A 23589-nucleotide genomic window follows, 5' to 3' on the forward strand; every position below is an offset into this window, starting at 1 on the left:
TTACAATAATATTTATTTGAATAAAACATAATCTCCGTCTTTAAAAAAATATAATAAACAATTAAAATTACATTGTTAAATAGCAACTATTGATATTTTCGATTTTGATAGCAATTCAAAAATATAATTGCTAGTCCTGTTTTATTTATCTACATATATTTTCCTAATTGCACTTCGCCACTTTAAAGGATGTGGAACAAAAAATTGAAAATTAAAAAAAGTAAGTTTGTAGTGTAAAACAAACTAAATAGAATTGTAACAAAAAAAAATTGTAAAATAATGACGTAAACAAAAAGACAAAAACGAAATGGTAAAATCAAATAAGGCAAATTGAGGGAACAAACATAGGGGTCCATAGCTCAGCGTCCTCACTTCTGCTATAGCAACATGGCGGGATAAATGAAGGAAAGAAAGAAGACCCATACAGCGAGGGCAAAAATAAAAAAGATTCTGAGTCCCCCCCAGAAGGGTTTGTATATATCATTAAATCCAATAGAGTACGCAAAATCGTTCCAATCTCTTCCATTTTTAGGGGTTCTTAAGTATGGATTTCTATTTGGTTCACTTCGTCCTAATCCAGACGGTTTTATATTTGCTTTGCTTTGAGGGATAAATTGAACAGTTACTTGTATAGTTCCACTACAATTATTATCACCATTGGTATTGTCACCAAAGTTTTTTTTTCTTAATTTAAGTTCAGCATCTAGCTCAAATTTATTTACAACTTGTAATACTTTATGTATATATTTAGATAGTTCTAAATTTACTTCTCCTAAAAATTGGCTAGTACCAACATTACTATTATTATAAACAGCTAGTTGTAAAAAGCAGGTATTTAATGGGTGGCTAATATTTGGGTAAACCATTCTCCAATTAAATATAGCATCCCCTGCTTTACAATTATAATGCACATCTGTTGTTTGTGTAATTGGGTTCTTTCCATTATAATTTATACAGTCTAATTCAGATGTAACAACCAAATCAAATGTTTTATTTGGATTTCCCCCATCTAATAAAATGTTGCATCTCCATATTATTATTCTTATTTCGACTTCAGAAATTTTTGGTGGTTCCATTTTATGTATAGGGATTTTTTCTGCTTCTTCATAGCCCATAATTTCGACCCACATTTCAAGTAACCCATTATTTGAAATAGACTTAGAATTATTTATACCGCCTGAAGAAAAACTATTACCATTGTAATATGGATTATTTGAATATCCATTCATTATGTTAAAATTAACTAAATTTGTAAAAATGTCAAAAAAGGAAAAAATATTATTCCAGTTGTTTAATTTGTTATACATATTACTACCATTATTGATACTATTTCTAATGAGGTTTTGATTTTTAAAATAATTATTGTATAATGGCCTATATTCTATAGGTATTTTATTTTTTTTCATCATATGTCTCCATTCTTTACTCATCCATCTATCGAATAAATTAATTTCGGTTGACCCAATATATATATCATTGATTTGTTTATCATAATTCGATTCAGCACTATAAACAGATATAGTTAATATTTCATCTTCTGGAAATATAGCTTCACTTTCCCATAGGTATGAAAAGTTTGGATTTGGATTATCTTCTTTATATGAATTTCTTAAATTAGTTGTTTTATCTCCTAATGAAAATGTTAAATATGGGTTGCAACTACATTCACTATTCACCCCGTTTATTCCAATACCTCTTAGTACATATACTCTTATTTTTAAATATAATGGAATTTTATTAGATCCTCTAAATTTATTTCTAAATGTGTTTTGGCTATTTATGTCTTTTAATTTTAATGGTATATTCTCAGATATTATATCTCTGTATTTTATTTTGGTAAAACATTTAATTTGACCTCCCACTAATTCAACAAAAGGAGAATTCTCAAAACATCCAAAAGATATTCCTTCTTTGACTATTTTATTCTGATTATTTTCATCAACATTTTCTATATTCTCATTGTAACCCCTATTTAAAAAAAAATTATTATTGTATTTTTTTTTTAATGGAATAGACGGGATTAATATATCATCAAGGTAATTTTCCAATATTCCATCGACCGAAACTCGTTGCGTATTTTTTACAAATTTCTCTAAATTTATTTTATCTCCTTCTACATATAAAATAAATCTAGGAGGTATATAAACATTCAAAATGAATTTATTTCTTAATACTTTTATATATGGATAGTTCTTAACACTATAACTTGCTTTTATTATTTCTGGTACTCCATCATCATGCAATTTGTAAACACTCTCATTATATATTATATTGTAAATATTTCGTTGATTTTTTTTATTATAATAAGAAGAAAAATGATGACTCATGTTTGTTGTGTATCTTCCATTATTAAATCCGTTTCCCATTTTAGATCCTTTTTCACCAAATTCGGTAATGCAATTAACTCCATAATTTGCTGAAGAATAGTTTTCCTTATTATACATCATGTTCATCTGAAAATTGTTCATCATTGTGTTGTTGATAAGATGACCATTCATTGGGTCATATTCATGTCCAAGGAAGTTGGAATGAGCGCCAGGATGCATACCCCCAGACATACCATTATGCATACCTCCAATCATATCATTATGCATGCCTCCACCCATACCATTATGCATACCCCCAGCCATACCATTATGCATACCTCCAATCATACTATTATGCATGCCTCCACCCATACCATTATGCATACCTCCACCCATACTATTATGCATCCCACCAACCATACCATTATGCATACCACCAATCATGCCATCAGGCATATCTCCAATCATTCCGGAAGCTTTGTCACCAGGTTTTGCATTGAAATTTCCATTAAATAGAGGTATGCTATTCCAATCATCGTCTTGATCATTATCATTTTCATATTTTTTTAGCTCCGCCTTGAGACTGATAGTATGCTCATAGTCTGCTAAAGAAATAGCAGTAACGACGAGGGCTGCATTTTTATTTTTATATATATTAAAGGCATTGTCTATATTTTTAATATTAATAGTTTCTGAATAATCCTCATATGCTTGTAAATAATGTAGAACATCATCTAAGTTTTCAATCCATGGTATATAAGGAATTAAAGATATATTTGTTTCACCAATAAAATATTTGTCTTTCACTTTTTTATTATAAACTTTTATGTTTAATGTTGGGTCAAATATTGGGTCTAGTGGCACATCGATATCAAAATTTTCAATAGCAAACATTTCAAAACTTTGCTGATTAAAAGCATTCTTCCAATTTTTTAATTGAATTCTTGTGTTTGTTTTTAATGATTTTGCATATTTAATTAATAATTCATTTTTTTTCTTTCCATAAGATGAGTACGAAGTAATTGATAATACAATAATAGGATGAGTTATGCTATTTTTTCTATAATCACTAGAAATTATTTGTTCATTTTTTTTAGAAGTTTTCGTTAATACTAAATTTTCTAATGACATACAAAAAAAGGACAAGGTACATTTTTTTATCTCTGTTATCATAGGATATATTGGTATTTTCATTGCATCTTTTTCTTTTACTAATTCAAAGTAAAGCAATATATCTCCAACACGTTCCCCATGAAGAAAATCATTATGTGGTTGCCTCCTTTGACTGCTTATTTTATTAGTTGAGCTGTCATTGGTCATATCCCCCCCTATATTAGCATTAGATGTATAAAAATCTTTTTGTTTTTCAAACATATATTCTTGCATGATGCGTTTATAGCTCCCACTTTGTTGCCACAACATATTTGGATACATGGCCTTCGCATGTTTATTTCCTTTCAACTTAATCCATCTGGGTTGTATTTGTTCAACCATATTATACTTGGAGGATCTATTGGTGAAGTTACACTTTTTTTGATTGTCTTTAAGATAAATATCATAATTACAAAAACATCTACCAATAAAATAAAATGTATTATTATGAAATTCATATAATGTTACTACTATAAATGGAATTGTAGGTAAACCAACAGAATAATCAGTTAATATAGTAATATTTAATTTCAAGCATTGTAAAAATACGGGATTAGAATTATTTAAAACTAGAGACGTGATTTTCATTTTTCCAGAACATGCTATATGAACAAATGTATTAGGAGATTCATTAAAATTTGAAATTATATTTCTACATGCATATATATAACATCTTAATTCATAATTTACTGGAACTAATTTTTTTCTTCTATTTAATCCTAATTGTAAATCATATGATTTTTCTAAATTAACAAGTATAGAACCATTTTGAAATATATTATACATACAATTAGACCCACTATCTGCATTTTTGGGAACATTTTTTAATGGTAACCATATGGGGCACCGTGATATTTTCTCATTGTGTAAAAGAACATTTTTTAGAGGCATTCTATAGTATGCTATTCGTCTATCATTATTTTGTTTTATTCCTATTTCATTTTCTTCATCTTCTTCGTCATGTTTTCGCTGATCATAATTTTCTTCCCTTTTTTTCAATTTATATTTTTGATAATCTGTTAATTTGGATTCTTTATTTTGTTTATCATCATAATTATATTTGTCAGTGATCATATTATTTCCTCCGGAGTACATAAAATTATTAAAAATATTAGCATCGTTATTTTTCTTTTTGTTTTTTTCATAAACATTTATTATAATATCCCATTGTTGTTGTTCATCTTCTACAGAACATAATTTCATATTATCTATTTTTCCCTTTCTAGAACTAAAATAAAATTCAGTACTTCCGCTATTGTCTAAAATTTGTTGTTTTTCTGTAAGTGTGCTAAAAAAATTATCGGTATTTAGAATACCGTTAAAATTTAAGAAATCGAAAAATGTGCCATCGTCTGTAATGCTTTCACCAGAATTATTTTTTCTCATTTTTTTTTTTCTATTTGATTCTGTTGCATTGTTTCGATCATCATCCCAACCAATTTCATTTGCTGATACGCAATCTGTTTTTTTTTTATGAGGTCCACATGTTAGTTGCACATAAATATTTTCTGCTAAAAGACCAGTTACTACATATACATCGCACAACAAAGTAATTGGAGTATATAATGGGTCATCATAGACTAAGCAACTTTGAACAATAGGAATACTTAGACTATCATAATTACTTAATCTTTCAACATAAGCACTAATACATATTCTTCCTAGATACACATTGCCTTCTAATGCAAGATTAAAATCGTTAGGCCTAATAAGACTGCTATTATTACTTTCATTGTTGTAATAATTTTCTAAATTTAGTTCATTTTTATGAAACCCATATAAATTTAACCACATGGGATTAATAGATTTATTTTTAATTTGATTAAATGATAAAACCCCAATAGCTAATAATTCATCAGTTGATAAAAAATTCCAATCCCATACTTTAATAATTATAGTATCTTCTAAAATAGGAGTATTAATAGGTATTTTAAAACATTCATTAAAGGTATATTTTGTACAATTATTTCCTTGACTTGACTTTAAATAGCATCCATTAAATTCACAAGTTATATATAAATCTCTGGATTTTTTTTTACTAATATCGATATATACATCTTCAATTTTATGTATATTGATATATAAATAATAAAATCGAGAATTAGAATCTCTTAATGCAATAGTATTTTCTTCCACAACCGCTTTTGTTAAATCTTCATAAAAGTTTTCATTATCTGAATTATTATTATCATTAGTATTATTATTGTGTTGGGCTAAGCTACTATATATTTCAGATGATGTATAGTCATTTTCATTACATACTATAACTTTTAATCTTAATTGTCCTTGAATTTCTGTTCGATTTTTATATAATATTGGATATGTCCCATAAATTTGATGATTTTTTTTATTTCTTATTAATTTTAATTCAAATGATATAACTCCTATTATATCATTTCTCCAAAATGTATTAGCACTTTGAACTTCAAATTCGATTTTTGCAACATTCCATTCAATTTCCGATAAAACGATTCTATTCCAAACATGGCTTTCTTCCCAATTTACTGCATTGTATTTTTTTTTTTTTTTTTTTGTTATGTATTCATTATTGCAACATCGAACAACTACTAGCGGATCCAATAATTCTTTATCCTCAACCTTTAAATTCTGTGCCTCGTATATTATGAAACCCACCGATATTACCTTCATTTAGTCTGACTTTCTATGGCTATTTTAGTCAGCCTATCCAACTAGCCCACCACTACCGAACTATGCAATGTTACCTATTTTGAAATTTTTATTGAAAAAGACAAAATATCCAAGGTTGATACCTACCCCAATGCAAGTCTTTACTTTTGCGCCGAATTAAACCGGTTTTAGGTAGGTCTTCCTAAATACTCGCATATGTGTGTATATATATGTATATAATTTTTTACACACACATTTTTGTACTTTTTAATATTCAACTATAGTCAATTTCGATGTTTCTTCGCTAGTGAATAACTAAGATTGCTATTATTATTATTTCTTTACATATATGTTAATTATGCCCCTTTAAAATATCATATTTTCATGGTGTTATATATATTACAAATATAACTCTTATGAAATAAAAATTTGGTTCTCTGTTGCATAATAAAATACTTTCCACTTCTTCAAATTTATATTTGTATTAATTAAAAAGATATATTTTATGTGTAAAAAAAAGCACACACACTACTATATAAATATATATTAATTACTAACAATAAATGGTTGAATGTAAATCTGAATATAGTTGTACAGTTAATTGAGGTTAAAATATTAGAAAAAAACGAAAAAAATAAAAATAACAAATTACTCTTTTTGATGATTAACGAAAATTCTAATTTCCTTGAAATTGGAAATTATACACCAAAAAAAAATATGCTTATTATGCGTTTCAAAATGTATATAATACATATGAAAAATCTAATAATGATAATTTGTATTTTATTGTGAACATAACACACATATAAATATTTATATAAATTAGAATTGCTAACATATTTTTTCTAGAAAACATTGTAACAACTTTTTTTAGCTATTTGTAATGTTCAAATAATAGATCGGAACAAAATGTGTACATATGTTATAATAAGCCAAAAAAATTATACTATTATGAATATATATATATTTTTTTGCCGAATTGAAGTTTTAATTTCATTTTTATATGTTTTAAAAATGGAAATCCACAAAGAAATATACGAAATACGAATTATACATTCATTTCTTTATTAATATTTACCGTATAATGTTCATATTGGTTATCAACTTCCCCCAAAATAGCATGAAAAGCATACCCAATATTCCCATAATAAGAATAACTTTATTATATTGAGGGAAGGAAAAAAATATACACATTAATATATGTGAAAAATCAGCGAAAATCATTATCATATATATTAAAAACGGAATTATGAATAAAAATTAATCAACATGTAGGTAATACTTATACATAAATATCATAATATTAAAACATAATTTATTAGGCATGCAGAATTTTTCAATAAAACAACGCAAAATACTGATATGAAAATTATAATCGCATTTATATATCCTTTGCATATTCGTTTTAATTAAAAACATTTCCTTCAATTGTTATTAACATTTGATAGGATAATTTGGACTGATCATAATAAGATTTATTCTCATTGATATATGCTTCCTCATTTTTTAAAACAATTGTTGCAATTGAATTTGTCGTATCTTCTTCTGTCATACACTAACATATGGAATTTTTATAATTTTTCTTCGATTCATAGAATATTATTTTTTTTTCCTTTTTCTATCAAAATTAAAAGGTTCTTTTTATTTGTCATTTTTATATATAATATTTGATAGCTATTTTATACATATGTGTGTATAGGGAAAGAAAAAGAGAAAAAATACACACATATATAGTGCATATGTAGCAAGGTTACATTTGAATATCCCATCAAATGCACACATTAATATTATCAAAATAACTAAAACAACAGTTTTTGTAAAATCATTTTATCAATATATGTATATGAAAAAGCAAATAAAAATGTTAATCATATTTCTATTTTTCTAATATATTTTATGTTAATTAATTTTAAATCTTGTTTTAAATATCATTTAATCATGCTTTTATCATTCTTCATTTTTTTCATTTATATCCTCATCCTTTTTGTCTAATTCTTTTTCCTCGGTAACCGTGTTTTGAACTTTTGGATTTTTCATCATTTCAATTTCACTATTATTTTGAAAAAAATTATTTAACACAGTTTTATCTTTACATTTTAATTTTTTATTGTCTTTCTTTTCATTATTGGGTGTGAGCTGCTTTCTTTTAAAATTTTTCTTATCATCTTGGGTTATTAAAAGTTTATCTAGTGTATTATTTCGGTTTTTAACGTTATTATTATTATATATATAGTGACTATTATTACTTCCGATATCGATATTAGTATAAAATTCATTGTTTATGTAAGTTTGCTCAGGGGCAGTATGAGATCTATTTAATTTGTTCAGTCCTTGATGATCTATTATTCTTTCCTGGGATATGTGTTCTATATCGACTTCATTTTTCGTAGGGTTTTGTTTGTCATTCGGATTTTTTAATATAACCGAATGCATAGATGGGAATTTTGAAGAATTAAAATATAATTCTTCTGTTCCTAAAAAAGAAGATTCACTATTCAAGGATAAGGAATAACAATTACATAATTGTGAGCTATTTCCCCTTATAACATCAGGATTATTCAAATTGTTAACTAAATAATTATCACTAGTTTTTCCCTTTGTCATATTATTAAGAAATATATCTTCTTCCGAATGAAAGGAAATTGATTTATTCAAAAATTGTTTTTTTCCGGTTTTTTCTTTACTATTGTCATTACTATCATTTTTGTTTTTGCTATTATAAAAGTAATGGGGGGATGAATTTATTGGAGCAGCTAAACCATTTAATAAAATATTTATTAAACTATTTGCAATATTTTCTAATGATCCATTATCTTTCATCTCAAAGGATGGTATCCATATACTTAGTTGTCCTAATGTCCTACATGAAGTTATACAATTAAATATATCTAAATAATAATCACCTAACAAAGGTTGTAATTGTTGTAACTTTAAAACACATTTACATTTATAATCAATAAAAAGTTTTTGCATATATAATCCATCTTTATTTAACATTAATAAATAATTTACTTCTTGAATTAGTTTACTTATTTCCTGTTCTAAAGTTAAATTTATATTTTTTAAATTTTCATATTCGCATTCTTTAAATATGACTCTATTTATTAAATAATGTATATTTGTTGTTTGCATGCTATAAGCTGCTTTTATATTTTGTAGCTCTTTTTCTTTTTGATAATTTCTTATTTTTAATGAGGATATATTATTATCATCTTTATCTATTTCAATTGATGATACTATATAATCTAATAAATCATTTTGGTTTACGGCAATATATTTATCTCCATATTCATGCATATTTATTGGGAATATAATTAAGGACTTATTAGGTTCAATTTTAATTATCTTAGCTTTTTTTGATAATAATATCTTTTTATTCATTTCGTCATTTTTTTTTAATATATCGCAAAAATCTTTATAGTATATCACAATAGAGTTTGCATTAGACATCTCTTTTGAGTTGGGCTTATCATCAAAATCATCGTGATTTATATGGTCTATAATAATATCGCTTTTGTTTATCTCGTTGCCATTTCCTTCATTATTAAAAAATGTACTATCCATTTGTAAATCACTATGTTGATTTTCCTTATTTGTATAAAGCGACGTTTTAAAACTGTTTAAATTTGTTTTACTTTGGTTATTTTTATGATTTTTGCAATGCGCAACATTTGAATTGGTATTATATCTATAAATAATATTTTGTTCAGCATCTTCATATGTCTTATCGTTTATAGTGTTACTAAAGTTGTACATAGAAGCATCCTCATTGTCACATTTACCACCGTTACCAAAATTATTGTAACTTTCTCCATTATCATCGTTTGCATACTCACTAGATTTTTCATATTTATCAAAATGTCCATAATTGCCATCTTCATTATAATTAATAATTTTTTTATTTTCAGGAATATTTACCATTATACATTCAATACTTTCATTATTGAGATCATTATTATGGCCGATTTTGACATTTGTAGAAGGACATTTATTTGATGAATCATTATCATACCTTTCGTTTAATATTACATTATTAATTTTACAAACAGTATTTTTATTTTGAAAATCCTTTTTACTTATAGAATTTTTACACCTTATTTCTTTCATACAACTATTTATATCTTTTTTTGAGCAAATATCGGTTTCATTTTTAAGCACTGTAGTGTGATAAAGTAATGAATTGATGCTATTTTCATCAGTATTACTACCGTTGCTAGCATTATTCTTATTATTGAAACTTTTATTGTTTCCATTTTTGTTATTTTTATTTATAGTACCATTTTCATCATTTGATTTTTTTTTATTAATTTGTTTATTTTGATAATTATTGTTATGTGAATTAGACGAACTTTTTGGTGAATTTTTCAAATTGGAATGGCTTAATTTTTTTCCATCATTGAATTTATTTTTTGAATTATTTGGATTTTCCAAATTTGAAATTTTGTTAATGCTACCATTATAATTTTTTTTATTATTTCCTTTTTTACATTTTAAATTAATTTCACTGTTAGATGATATGGTATTTATATAATCACCTATTTTTGAATTAAATTGTGGAAAAGAACCATAATTTTTAATATTATTATGTGTAGGTACTTCGAAGCATTTGTTGTAATCTTCTAAATTTCCTATTAAATTAAAATCATCGGATTCACAGGGCAACTGATCTATTAGTGTAGCAAATTGTCGTATTTGCGATGACGCCATTATTTCATATTTTTTATGAAATATGGGATTATGTGTAATAAGGAGAACAGAATAAGAATGGGAAAATAAAAAATGAACAGAAAAAAATATATATATTAAAAAATTAAAAAGGATAAAAAAACTTTAATTGTGTGTATTCATGTGTGTAGACTTATACACATATGCTATTAAATGATATATACAAGCATAAATGCATTTTCATGCCTATATATATATGTGAATATATATATTTAATATGTATATATATTCGTACTATGTATCCTTATCGCTAAATACAAATGATAAAATAATACATAAAAATATAAAAAGAAATGCCAGTTATATAAAAATGAAAAAGTGAATATAAAAGGGGGATAATTATGCATTACATAATATTAAACAAATAAGATAGGGTTGTGTATAATCATCATATCGTATGTTTTATTATTTTGATACAATTTTGGCAATAGTATCAAATTGCTGAGTATGCTCTCCATAAAATATATAGACGAATAAAATATGAGAGTTTCATACACAAATATATTTATTTAACATAATGCTTTTTGCTTTTTTTATTAAATAAAATTTATAATTAAAACATATATTTTGTGTATGACCCATTTTTTTTTATCAAATTCTTGATTATATTCATATCTTTAAAACGAAAATGGGAAAATATAAACTGTTATATCAAACATCTATATTTAACATAATAAGTGAAAAAAATTAAACAAAGCATAACTATAAATGTTTTTATAGATATTTTAATGCATCCTTAAATAAATTGGATATTTATATTTTTTATTTTATATATTTATAAATAATCGATGATATAAATTTTGACTATATATATGCTTATAAAAAAGCTAATATAGCATATAAAAAAAATAGCAATGAGCGCACATTATTATCATTAAAATTTTTTAATTTATATATAAATATTAAATGTATCGTATATTTTTAAAGAATATTGATTGTGTATTTCGTATTTATTATTGATTAAATATGCATACATGTTTATAATCCATTTTATAATTGATTGTAGAAAATATATGTAAATATTTTTTATTATTAAAAATATTTTGACAAAATATTTATTTTTTTGGCTTTAGATGGTATGGATATATATATAATTATAAGCATGCCACTAAATTTATTGTCTATTAACAAAATTTTCATATTAAGGAATCAATACATGATCAATAAATATTACAATGAAAAATAAAATTTACTCTATATAATAAAATTAATGATAAATATTAGCTTGTTAAAAATCGTGTTAATTTACAGTTATCCAAGTATTATCCTTTAAAAAATATATTTATCTATAAGGCTTGTAGTTTTTCGCACTCTATATATTATTTTAATTATTTATTATTCAAAAGTTTTCGCATAATATAGCTTATTGTTAATATCTCTACGAAAAAATGTTAAGCCCAAACTTTGATATATAGTTTATCTCTCTATTATTTCATAAGCTATTTATATAATACATTCATATTTTTAATACAAATACGGAAATTATCAATATATAAACACGTATTTTCAAAAAATAATGGAAAGACACTGGTTTGAATGAATTTATTTAGCAATTAATTAATAAAGGGGTTTGTATTTAATGTTAGATCATTCTATATAGACATATTGAATTTATTCCAATTAGGGTATTTAAACTTCGAGGCATTTTTAATTATAATACCCGTTTGGTGTATATATTTTAAATATGTTATACTATCATAATAAATGTTATAATATCTTATATATTATACTGAATATGTAGACTTTATATATGCAACTATCATCCATTCTATATTTTTTTGAAAAATATGAATGTAGACATTTAAAGACGTGTTTAATTTAATATAAAAATACATTAAAAAGTTGAGGATAATTATAAAATTGTATTAAATTAATTTTCTTTTCCTTTTTTAATAATACTTTTATAAATATACAACTTTGATAAGATAGCAATTTTTTTTTTGTTTTTAATATTTAAAATTATTGTAATAAATATACAAGGGAAAACAATTAATATATAACAATATTTATACACATATACTAGTGTATGCATATCAGTATTTGAGTATAATACACTCACACACGCACACATAAATTATGACATTTTTTTTTTCTGGCTAGCCAACTACAAGCGTATATATAAAAATATAATAAAAAATAGCTAAAGAAATAAAATAAAAGAATAATAGCAATAATAAGAATATTAAATTTTATGACAATGAAAAATATATTTTGTAATATATAAAAATATAAATTATTACAATTAGACAATGTAAAAATTGTATGTAACAAATTTGAGGATAGATATGTATATACATATATTCTTAATTTTTATATGAGTTTATTTTTTATGCAAACGGCATTTTTTACTTTTTTTTATACATTTATATAATTTAAGTTATTTTATTATTATAATATTAATATTATTTTTTGTTATCATTTTATGAAAGTATTATTTACAACGCTTGTTGTTGTTTCAATGTATACATTTTAGCAGGGTATATGTATACTTTTATAATATTTAAATTATATTATTACTGATATTAATTTTCCAATTGTTATGTAAATATTTTTGTGTATAAAAATACCTATTTGTCTTAAGCTGATAAATAAGCAAATATATATATAATTTTTTTTCATTTTTTGTATGTGTATATGCAATAATATAATTTAATTATTACATTAATTATTATAGCTCTCACTTATGCTACAGTCATTTCTTTGCTGAAGCAATATTATTCTATATATATCTATTTCATTTTTTATTAACTAAAAAATTATGAAAAAATTATTTTTTAATTATGTAATTGCAATATTTATGTTGCATTTTCTTTACGTGAATGGAGAAAACGACATCAGCAACACATTTTTTAAATTTGATAGTTGTGAAGCCGAATCAACATTTCCAAACATAGGTGATAATGGACTTCCTCAGTATGGAGCGGATAATGCTTTGACAAGAGGTTCAGGTTACTGGTGTTCCGAAGGGAAACATAATCCTAATGATGTAATTTCATGGATAGGACATTTAAAAAATGTTAGATCACTAAATGGGGTTATAATACACTGGGCTTATTCCCCTGGGGAAGTTTCAATTATGGCTAGCTATGACGGGAATGATTCATATGAAGAAGTCGTCCCATATCAAACTATAGAATCTCGAGCCGGTAAGATACACACATAAATATATATTCCTTTTTTGATATGCACACACTCACATATTCATAAATATATCTCATTCCTCAATTTGCTCGGATTATCATTTTTTCTTTTCTTCTTTCTTTGTTCCACAGGAAATGTCGTCCAAAACATCATATTCAACCATGTGATTAGAGCAAAATCGATTAAAATAAATATGAGGCATCCTGTGCATGAATATTTTGGAATTAACTTTGTAAATGTGCTAGGCTCTAGAGATCCCACTTTGAGAATACAAGGTGGTATGTCTAGTTTAACTCAAGATTTGTGTTTACAAATAAGTGAAACAAATAATGTGGTTTTAGGGGGATGCATAACTTCTATGTCTTATTTAGATGGAAGAGACTTATGGAAATTAAATTCCAGTAACCAAATATATAATCCGATAAATAATTTATGTATGAGTTTAAAAAATAATATGATAGCTAATGGAGGAGAAATACTAATGGAAGATTGTAATAGCAGTTTAGAGCATAATGATGGACGAAGTAGTTGGCAATTGTTACCAAATAATCAATTAAAAATATTAAGAGATGGAAATTTTTGTTTAACTCAAGATGGATCAAAATCTGGTAGTGTCGATATAGCATTACATAAACAAGCAACGTCTTCTTTATCAAGAAAAGATCAAAAATATTCACCAGAAAAAGCATTAGATGGCAATTTAGATACATTTTGGTTATCTGAATCATTCGATATAGAAACAGTACCTGATGCAGTATATTTTGACATTAATTTAGGAAGTAAATATAAATTAGAAAAGTCTATAATTTATTGGAAATATCCCGCTACAAAATATGCAATTTATTTAAGTAATGATGGAGAAAACTATAAAGAAATTAGTAGCAATTTAGCAAATTTTTTAAGAAGTACAATAAATGATTTACATATTACAGAAGCTCAATATGTTAGAATAAAATTAATGAGTCCAAATCCTGAATTTTCTGAAGGTGATGAAGAAGACTTATTTTATGGTATAAAAAAAGTATCAATATATACAAATAGAATAAAATCTATAGTTGATGACTGTGATAAAGTAAAGGATTCGGATGATGCAAGAGACAAATACTTTTTTGAATTTGTTTCTGAAGTTAATATAGAGGAAGGGAAAGAATTAAAAAGTATAGACACCAAATTACAAAAATATGCAGAAAAAATTCAAACTGAAGCAATAAAAATACAAAAATTAAATCCTCAGTTAAAAAAATGTAAAAGTAATAAAGAAAAAAGGCATACTGATATTATGAATATAAAAAATGTTATACTTAAAAACATATATGATGTAATTAATAAAACTGAAAATATATTAAAAAGTAATACATTTAGTTCATATTATTCAACATCTACAAGCGAAATAGGGCAAACACCAGACAACCCAGCATATAGTTGTTTCCATTTAAAAAGTATATTACCTAGTTCTTCTTCTGGTTTTTATTATGTATTACCAACATGCTCTCAAAATGTGTTAAGAGTATTTTGCGATATGAAAATTGGAAGTATGTATTATATTCCATCAATAGATACTAACATAATTAACAAAATAAAAGATGTCGAAAATATTTGTGCATTATATGGCTTAAATCCTATACATTTAAATGATCAAAGTCAAGTATATGCATTAAAAAATTTATTCCATTTGATGAATATAAATATAAATAATCCAGTACCTTTAGCTATTATTAAAAATGATATAAAAAATGATTTCTATTCTTTAGATTTTCAAGAGAACGTTGATAATATTATATCAAAATTTGGAACACCGATAGGTAATACATTTGGAATTAATAATAATGGGGTAATATTTTTTGATTCATCTAATTCTGAAATGTCTGGATTTGTTTGTTCAGATAATATAAATTCAATTAATCCCCCTCCACCATTTATCAATTTAAATTGTGATACCACTCTAAAACAAGCTATTGAAATCGAAAAAATTGTTGGAAATGAATATTTATTTAAATGCCCTTATGATTGTTTAAAAAGAAACACTGAAGCAATGGTTATTGGAGGAGAAGGAAACATATATTCTGAAGATAGTTCCATTTGTTTGTCATCTATACATGCTGGAGTTTATGATAAGCATTATTTAATTAATCTCAGAATTTTAAATGCTCTAGGTGAATATGAAGGTGTATATCAAAATGGTATTATATCAGATAGTTATATAAATGATAGCCAAGAAGTAGCGTTTAAGGTTTTTAGGGTACCTCCAAAATGTCCTAACAATGCTGCACCCATTGAATCATTTTCCTTTCTGCAAACTACGCCTGTTTCTATAGGAAATATTGATAAAACGGATAGTATTGAAAGCAATGGCCATCCCCTTATGGAAAATATTTACATTGATTCATCAACTGCAGACGCAATAAATGACCTTGTGACTGTTGTTAATAAGCAAGTTGGGAGCAGTGATCCGACTTTTTTAGCTTTAATAAACAAACAAGTAATTACAATAGTTTCTAATTCTAGAAGATACTTAAAGCCAACTGAAAATTTTGAAAAAAATATAGAACTATTATCTAATGAAACATTAAAAGATGTTCAAAAAATATCCCATAAAATAAAATTATTATCTTCACGAATAACATCTGAATTGGATAAAATAAAATATAAATTACAAGGATTAACAGATGAAAGACTTAGACAAATAGAATTTGAATCGTGGGGATTAGAAAATGTAGTAGATGATGATATATACACCACATTTGAAATTGTTAACATGCTAGATGCACAACTAAGTAGTACTGGTGGAGGAAAATGGAACTTGCTCGATAAACCATTAGAAGAAGGGATGAGTGGAAAAGTACTAACTCAAAATGCACGCATTCATGATAATATAAGCGATTCGAATAATTCATTTTATGGTACTTATGCTTTTTTAAGATATAAATTATTTTATGATTTTGTTTTTTCAACATATGTGCATGTAAAGGGAACTGGGTCCGTAGGTATAATATTCAGGGCATATGATAAATATAATTATTACATGCTAGAATTGAATAATGGTATAAATGGATATAAAAGATTATTAAAATTTGAAAATAACGAACCAACCGAGTTAGCTATCATAAATGATACAGGTTTTGACGATAATATATGGTTTGGTATAAGAATTGAATGTACGCACTCAAAAATAAAAATAAGTACTATTAAAACAAATAAACCAATATATGATTTACCAACTCCAGATATTGTAGTAAATGATGATTTCAATGCTGCTGGTACTATAGGGTTTTATACATATGGTATTGATTCTGTTGAATTTGCTAAATCAGTTGTTGAATCTGTTGAATGTTTGACAAAAGAAAATTATGTTAAAAACAAAAATAACATACCATTAATTTGCAATATATATGAAGAATTTTATGTTGGAAAATTCAATAAATCGTATTTATCATTTGATGGGGCAAACGAAAATAAAGAATTATCAAATTGGAATTATGCAAATAATATAGGGAATGAAAAGCGTGTCATATTATACGCATCAGATGCATATGGACAAAAAAAACAGAAGGAAAAATACTCGTACCAAAATGATAGTCCATCATCATATATAATTTTACAAAAAAAAATATGTTCTGCTGGTGTATTTAATTTTTCTGTATATCCACAATGTAATAATAATGGAACTGTAGGAGCCATCATTAAATTTTTAGATCCTAATAATTATACTATATTAGATATTGGATTCAATTTTACTAGATTAAGACAAAATATTAATGGAAATTTTCATTTATTAGGTGAATCTATTGTTTCTGGATATAAAGAAAACACATGGAATATAGTAACGATATCATTTAGCTCAACAAATGTTAACGTTAGTATGGGAAATGGATTAACGACATATCCCATTTTTAGTTTAATAGGTTTAGATTTATTTAAAGGAGATCAAATTGGTTTAGCTTCATACAATTGTAATAATGTTTCTTTTAGTAATATATTTATACACCCATTTGAGTTTAAGCAATATAGTCCAACCCCATCAGTTGGGATTGAAAGTATGGTGCCCATATTTTCAAAAATAAGACAAGATACAATACGCCCAGAAGTATTAGGAAATGATAAATCACTAAATTATAATAGGGATAATAATCAAAACGATGAACTAGAGCAAGATGAAGATAATTCCAATACTAAACACACTGAAATCGAAAAACATTCCTTTCATCTAAATCAAGATAAAATTGATAATGAAAATGAACAAAATAATATTTATTACTGTTCTACACATAAAGATATTGTTAGCAGAGAAGCATTTTGTAATAAAAACAATATAGAAGACAGCAATTGTACAAATAATTTTTGTAAAAGTTGTTGTGATAATATACAAGGGGAAATGAATGAAGCAGATACAAATACATGCATACAAGCATGCGAAAAGTTAGATCAAAATGTTTTAGAAACATCGGAAGTACTCAATTTCCTTAAAAATTCATGTATTGAATCTTCCAATGAAGAATTAAAAAAAGCATGTGAACATGACGATGACGTAGATCAATGTGTAACTGATATGTGCCAAATGTGTTGTCAATCTATAATTATACCTGAAAATTTACTCACTTCAAGCATTAAACTAAGTCCATTGATAAACCAATGTATATTAGAATGTGAATAAATTATCTTTATTAAGGAAATTATTTATTATCTTTTATTATCTATATTTTTATTATGAACATTTTTGGTGTTTTTTCTGGTCTTTTTTGACACATTGTTTTTGTTGTCTTTCTCTTTCACTATGCCTACATTTGAAAGAGTGCTATCAAAGAATGCACATACATATATGTTAATACTTTTTTGTATTTGTGAAAACTAAAAACATATGTTTATTTAATTAAACAATAAAAAATTGTTATTTAAAAGAACACTATAAGTGATGATAAAAAATATATATGAAGTATTTCATACATGTTGAAAAAATACCAAAAAAAAATTAATAACAAGTTTAAATAGTATATATTTTTTTGTTTATGCAAAGCTAATAAACTTATACAACTTTGGTTTTTTTATAACAGGAAGTATATATAAAAAAATATAATAATCATATTTTACATTGATTTTTTTAATGAAAATGTATTTAAAAGAGAAAGGGGAATATAATCTTTCTTTGTCTGAAATAAAAAAAAAATTATAAGCATAAATACCTATTTTTTGAAAAACAAAACTACATATATGTATTAGCTTAATCATACTTGGGGTATGTGTCTTGCATAGTTTTCAGATACCACCTATGTGTTTGTATTCCTAAATAAGAAGCCAAAATAAAGTGAAGTAAAAAAAATACGTATAAATATGTTAGACTAAATATGAAAATTTTTCATTATGCAATAAATTATAATTAGCTATTAGGGATAAAGATATATGCATATGTGTTACCATTTTTAATTAAAATTAATAAAACCATAAGACAATTCAAAAGGCTGTATTGATTCAGAAAAAATAAATAATAATTATAATAATGATATAATATAAATATAGGAATATATGCACTTATGTGTGTTCACATTTATTATGATAATTTTTTGGTAATTTCGAAAAAACTCCAATAGTTTAAAGATCTTCCTAGGAATGTACTTACCATATAATATCTAAATTTGATAAGAAAAATGAAAAGTATATCAAAATTTCACTAAAGTAATGAGGGCAACTAACAAAATCAAAAAGCCCACCATATGGAACTTTATATGGAGATTCATTATTTTTCAGGGCTATAAAATGGGGAAAAAATAAAAATCAAATAATCATTTTACCAATTGCTATATAATTCGTTCATATTTATTATGCTTAACATTTTTGTCTTTTTATTCTTTTTTCATTATTTTTATTAAGAACCTTTTGATCGTAATCTGGCCAAACGAACATGAGAATCATACTGAAAGGTATGATAATAGAAGGATTTGATTTATAATTTCATTTAAATATGTATGAATAAATGTATGTACTTATCAGATTGACCAAAAAATATGAAAAATGAAAAAAAAATATAATAAAAATAGTGCATACTTGAATTAGATTTCCAATAATGAATAGTATAATAGAGAGCAATTTTAGCACTGTAATTTTGTGTATATTTTTGTTATGCAAAGAAAAGGGTGTGACTAAGTAGAAACTATCGTATGTTATGGAAAAATAAATATATTATGAATTATATATGGGCTTTTCATGCAATGAAAACGTATTAGAAATTAACATTATTTCCCTTTTTTCTTTTTAATTTATATTACCTTATTCCTAGACAATATGATAAAATATGCATAAAAGATTTAGAAGTAGTTTTCACCACAAATATTTGTTCTAATAATCTTCTTAACAAATGGATTTCAAACATAATATTTGTTTTAGATATATGCTCATATGCTGAAAAAAGTATATAGGGATAGTCACAAGACATACATAAATGATTATTTATATTATATGTATATAACTGGAATGACCATATAGATACTCATTTCCAATTAACTCCATCGGTGCAATAGTCCCGATATTATTTGTTTATTAAAATTGTATATATGCTTTTTATTATGTGCCATCAAAATGCCCGTAATACATTTCAATACTAATAATTGCATATACTTTTTCAACAAAATAAGTTACCATTGTAATTATTCCAAGACGCCTCATTAATATCCTTATTAAAAAATGAAAAATAATTTATATTAATTAATATAAATAAATGTGTATATGATATGTATAAAATAATTTTTTTTAGGAATATAAATTACTTGTAGTAATATAGCTGAATTTAGTATCAAACCAACAAAATAAAAGTGAGAGAAATATTTTTTTGAGATTATAATATCATCGAACCATTTTTTTAATCTATGAATCATACAACTGTATTTTTCTTCATTTTGTTCTAACTTTATAAACATATTTTTTCCATGTAAAGACCAATTAGTTATTGTTTTCGAAAAAAATGATATAAGTAAAATAAGTATTCCTATGACATAATATAATATGCATATAACTTTATGGGAAGTTATTTCTTTTAAGTGACAATTCACTAAAGAGCATATCGTGTTTTTCATTGCATCTATATAGTTTCTTTATTTTTTTCCGTTCTTTACTTTCTTATATTTTAATTGTTTCGTTTAACTACTGAAATTGTGCCTTTATATATCCATTTAGAGAATTCATTTATTTTTTTTTTATATGCATATACTGATATATCAAATAATTTTTTATAGATTCTAAATTTGAGAAGTAATTGTAATATCATAAAATACAAAAAATAGAATTAATTAATATTATTATTTACAATTCGATAAATTCTTATTAAAAATATTGTAAGGATGTGTGTATATATATTTTGTATTGGTGCATTACTAAACATATTTTAGAAAAATAACTATTAAAAAGAGACCAATATTATTTTTTTTCACTATCATTATTCTATTTTTCTTTTTTTATGTTTTTTTTTTCTATATTTTATACCAAGGTATACAAAATATAAATCAAGATTACCCTTGACGAAACGAAAAAGAAAAATATCATTTAAATTTATGTATATCTTTATGAATATTAGTAAGCATTAAATATATTCCCTTTCATTGGTTACTATAGGGAAAATTATAATATTTTCCATATGTCTGATATATGATACTCTATGAATATACTACATATATTTTTTTTCGTATGTAGTGATATACATACATAATACATAATAAGTGCACACGCTTACACATAGGATTTCTTATACGTCATAATGATATAAATTATACTAAAATGCAGAAAAGTTATTATATTTTTTTAATTTATTTTCCAACATAAATGATTCAAATATAATGCTTTCATTTTAACATTTATATAAAAATCAAAAATGTATTAAAAGAACAAAAAGATGGGAAAATATTTAAAAAATGTGTAATAAGGTTATATATATATTATGCACGTTCATAACTATGTGGGCTTGTTTAAAAATATTTAATGACGTTTTTACAAAAAAATATTTGTGAAACCTTTTTATTTATTTTATAAATTATAAAGCAACCACATGTATAACATTTTCATATGGTGTTGTCCACACTATTCTACATACATATCCATTTTATGTACTAGCAAAATAGCTCTTAAATTTCCAATACACATAGATACAATATTTTGTATTGCCATCCTATTTGTTCACATATAATCATATTATTATTGGCACTTCTTAAAAAATAAACTGCATCATCATCAATAAAAAACACAATAAAATAAATATAAAAATAATAGCAGCTTGTTTTTTAAAAGAATATTTAATTATAAAGGTAATGTAACGGACATTTTTTTAAATACCTATACATTTCATCTTAAATTATCTTCACATAATATACATGTACACAGATTTCTAATAAACAGAAACATGTGCATATATATAATATATTTTAACGGTTGTAAGCATTTTTTTAATTATCTTTATACTTTCATATTAATATTGAAAAAAGAATTTAAAAATTTTTAAGATTAGCACAATTGAAAAAGGTAAAAATATTAATTCTTTTGTAAAAAAAAATCGATAACCATAGAGATAATACCAACTGTAACAACACTAGTAACAAGACACTTTTAAAACCAATAGAATTGTAAAATAAATATATAATAAAATTAATTATTTTAAAAAGATAATTTTTTTAAAGGAATTTGAAATGTGTATTTTTAAAATATTAGAGTAATATTACATTTAAACGCTGTATTTACCTATTTTGTATAGTTTGTCAAATGTAACATATTTACATTGTGATGTGTGTACGTATATATACACATAACATATTTTGTTGTCTTTGAAGTTGATTTTTCATATTATTACATGTTAATAAATTTGATATACTTTATATATCGCTTTTGTATATATTACGGTTTAATTTAAATTCTTAAAAAAATTCAACAATGTTATATATTTACTTTATGTAGAATCATATTATGCATTAAAATTCGTCTTTTTTTTCTCGTCTATTTTATTATTTTTTTATTTTTAGTATTTTTAGGTTTCTATATTTATGCTTTTTATTATTTACTTTTGGCTTGCTTCTATTGCATATATTATTCATTTATTTTTACTATCTCTCCTCAGATTTATTACGTATACGCACATATACGCATATATATATGCGCATAAATACTACTGGAAATGATGTTATAATTTCATTTTTTTATTCTCTTTAATATATACGTATCTATACATACATATGTTAAGATATATGACGTTTTTTCTTTAAAAGAATTATCTAAACTTTAACTTTTCGATTAGCTTAATGATTTATTTTATTGTTTTATTGTAATATGATTATATTTGTTCCTTGATTTATTTTATATTTCATTTTATTATTTACTTTATTTCAAGATTTGTATTATTTTATCACGTTGCTTTATAATACTAAATTTAAATACATGTTTTTGTGCATATGCATATGTATGTATGCTTTTTCGTATACTGTTCGTATTTTTCTCTATTATATCTTTTTATCAAAGTTGGAGAAAATCGACATAATATATAACTTCTAAAGTGTGTCTTCATTGATTTAAATGTACATATGTATGAATATATATTTTTCTGTCCATATATAAGTGCGCATATTCATGATAATTCTTATCTACTTGTGCCACTAATAATCAATTATACATT

General features: G+C 24.4%; 4 protein-coding genes across 4 annotated transcripts; 1 reads left to right on the forward strand and 3 right to left on the reverse strand.

Annotated features, from left to right (window-relative positions):
• Window positions 1-316: 316 nt before the first annotated feature.
• PVVCY_1302080 (ferlin, putative) lies at window positions 317-6107 on the reverse strand (the record flags this gene model as incomplete). Its single annotated transcript, XM_037634734.1, has 2 exons — window positions 317-374; window positions 502-6107. 2 exons carry the CDS (start codon window positions 6105-6107, stop codon window positions 317-319), a joined length of 5664 nt encoding a protein of 1887 aa, XP_037490789.1.
• A 1926-nt stretch (window positions 6108-8033) lies between these two features.
• On the reverse strand, window positions 8034-10793 carry PVVCY_1302090 (conserved Plasmodium protein, unknown function; the record flags this gene model as incomplete). Its single annotated transcript, XM_008623884.1, has 1 exon — window positions 8034-10793. The coding sequence occupies one exon, from the start codon at window positions 10791-10793 to the stop codon at window positions 8034-8036; it is 2760 nt and encodes a 919-aa protein (XP_008622106.1).
• A 2776-nt stretch (window positions 10794-13569) lies between these two features.
• PVVCY_1302100 (LCCL domain-containing protein) lies at window positions 13570-18603 on the forward strand (the record flags this gene model as incomplete). Its single annotated transcript, XM_008623885.1, has 2 exons — window positions 13570-13957; window positions 14084-18603. 2 exons carry the CDS (start codon window positions 13570-13572, stop codon window positions 18601-18603), a joined length of 4908 nt encoding a protein of 1635 aa, XP_008622107.1.
• Window positions 18604-19167: 564 nt separating this feature from the next.
• PVVCY_1302110 (polyprenol reductase, putative) lies at window positions 19168-21013 on the reverse strand (the record flags this gene model as incomplete). The annotated part of the gene is made up of 8 exons (XM_008623886.2): window positions 19168-19229; window positions 19362-19405; window positions 19564-19693; window positions 19818-19857; window positions 19989-20094; window positions 20210-20342; window positions 20580-20613; window positions 20708-21013. 8 exons carry the CDS (start codon window positions 21011-21013, stop codon window positions 19168-19170), a joined length of 855 nt encoding a protein of 284 aa, XP_008622108.2.
• Window positions 21014-23589: the final 2576 nt, after the last annotated feature.

The sequence above is a fragment of the Plasmodium vinckei genome (genome assembly GCF_900681995.1).
Source record: "Plasmodium vinckei vinckei genome assembly, chromosome: PVVCY_13".
Taxonomy (NCBI): Eukaryota; Apicomplexa; class Aconoidasida; order Haemosporida; family Plasmodiidae; genus Plasmodium; species Plasmodium vinckei.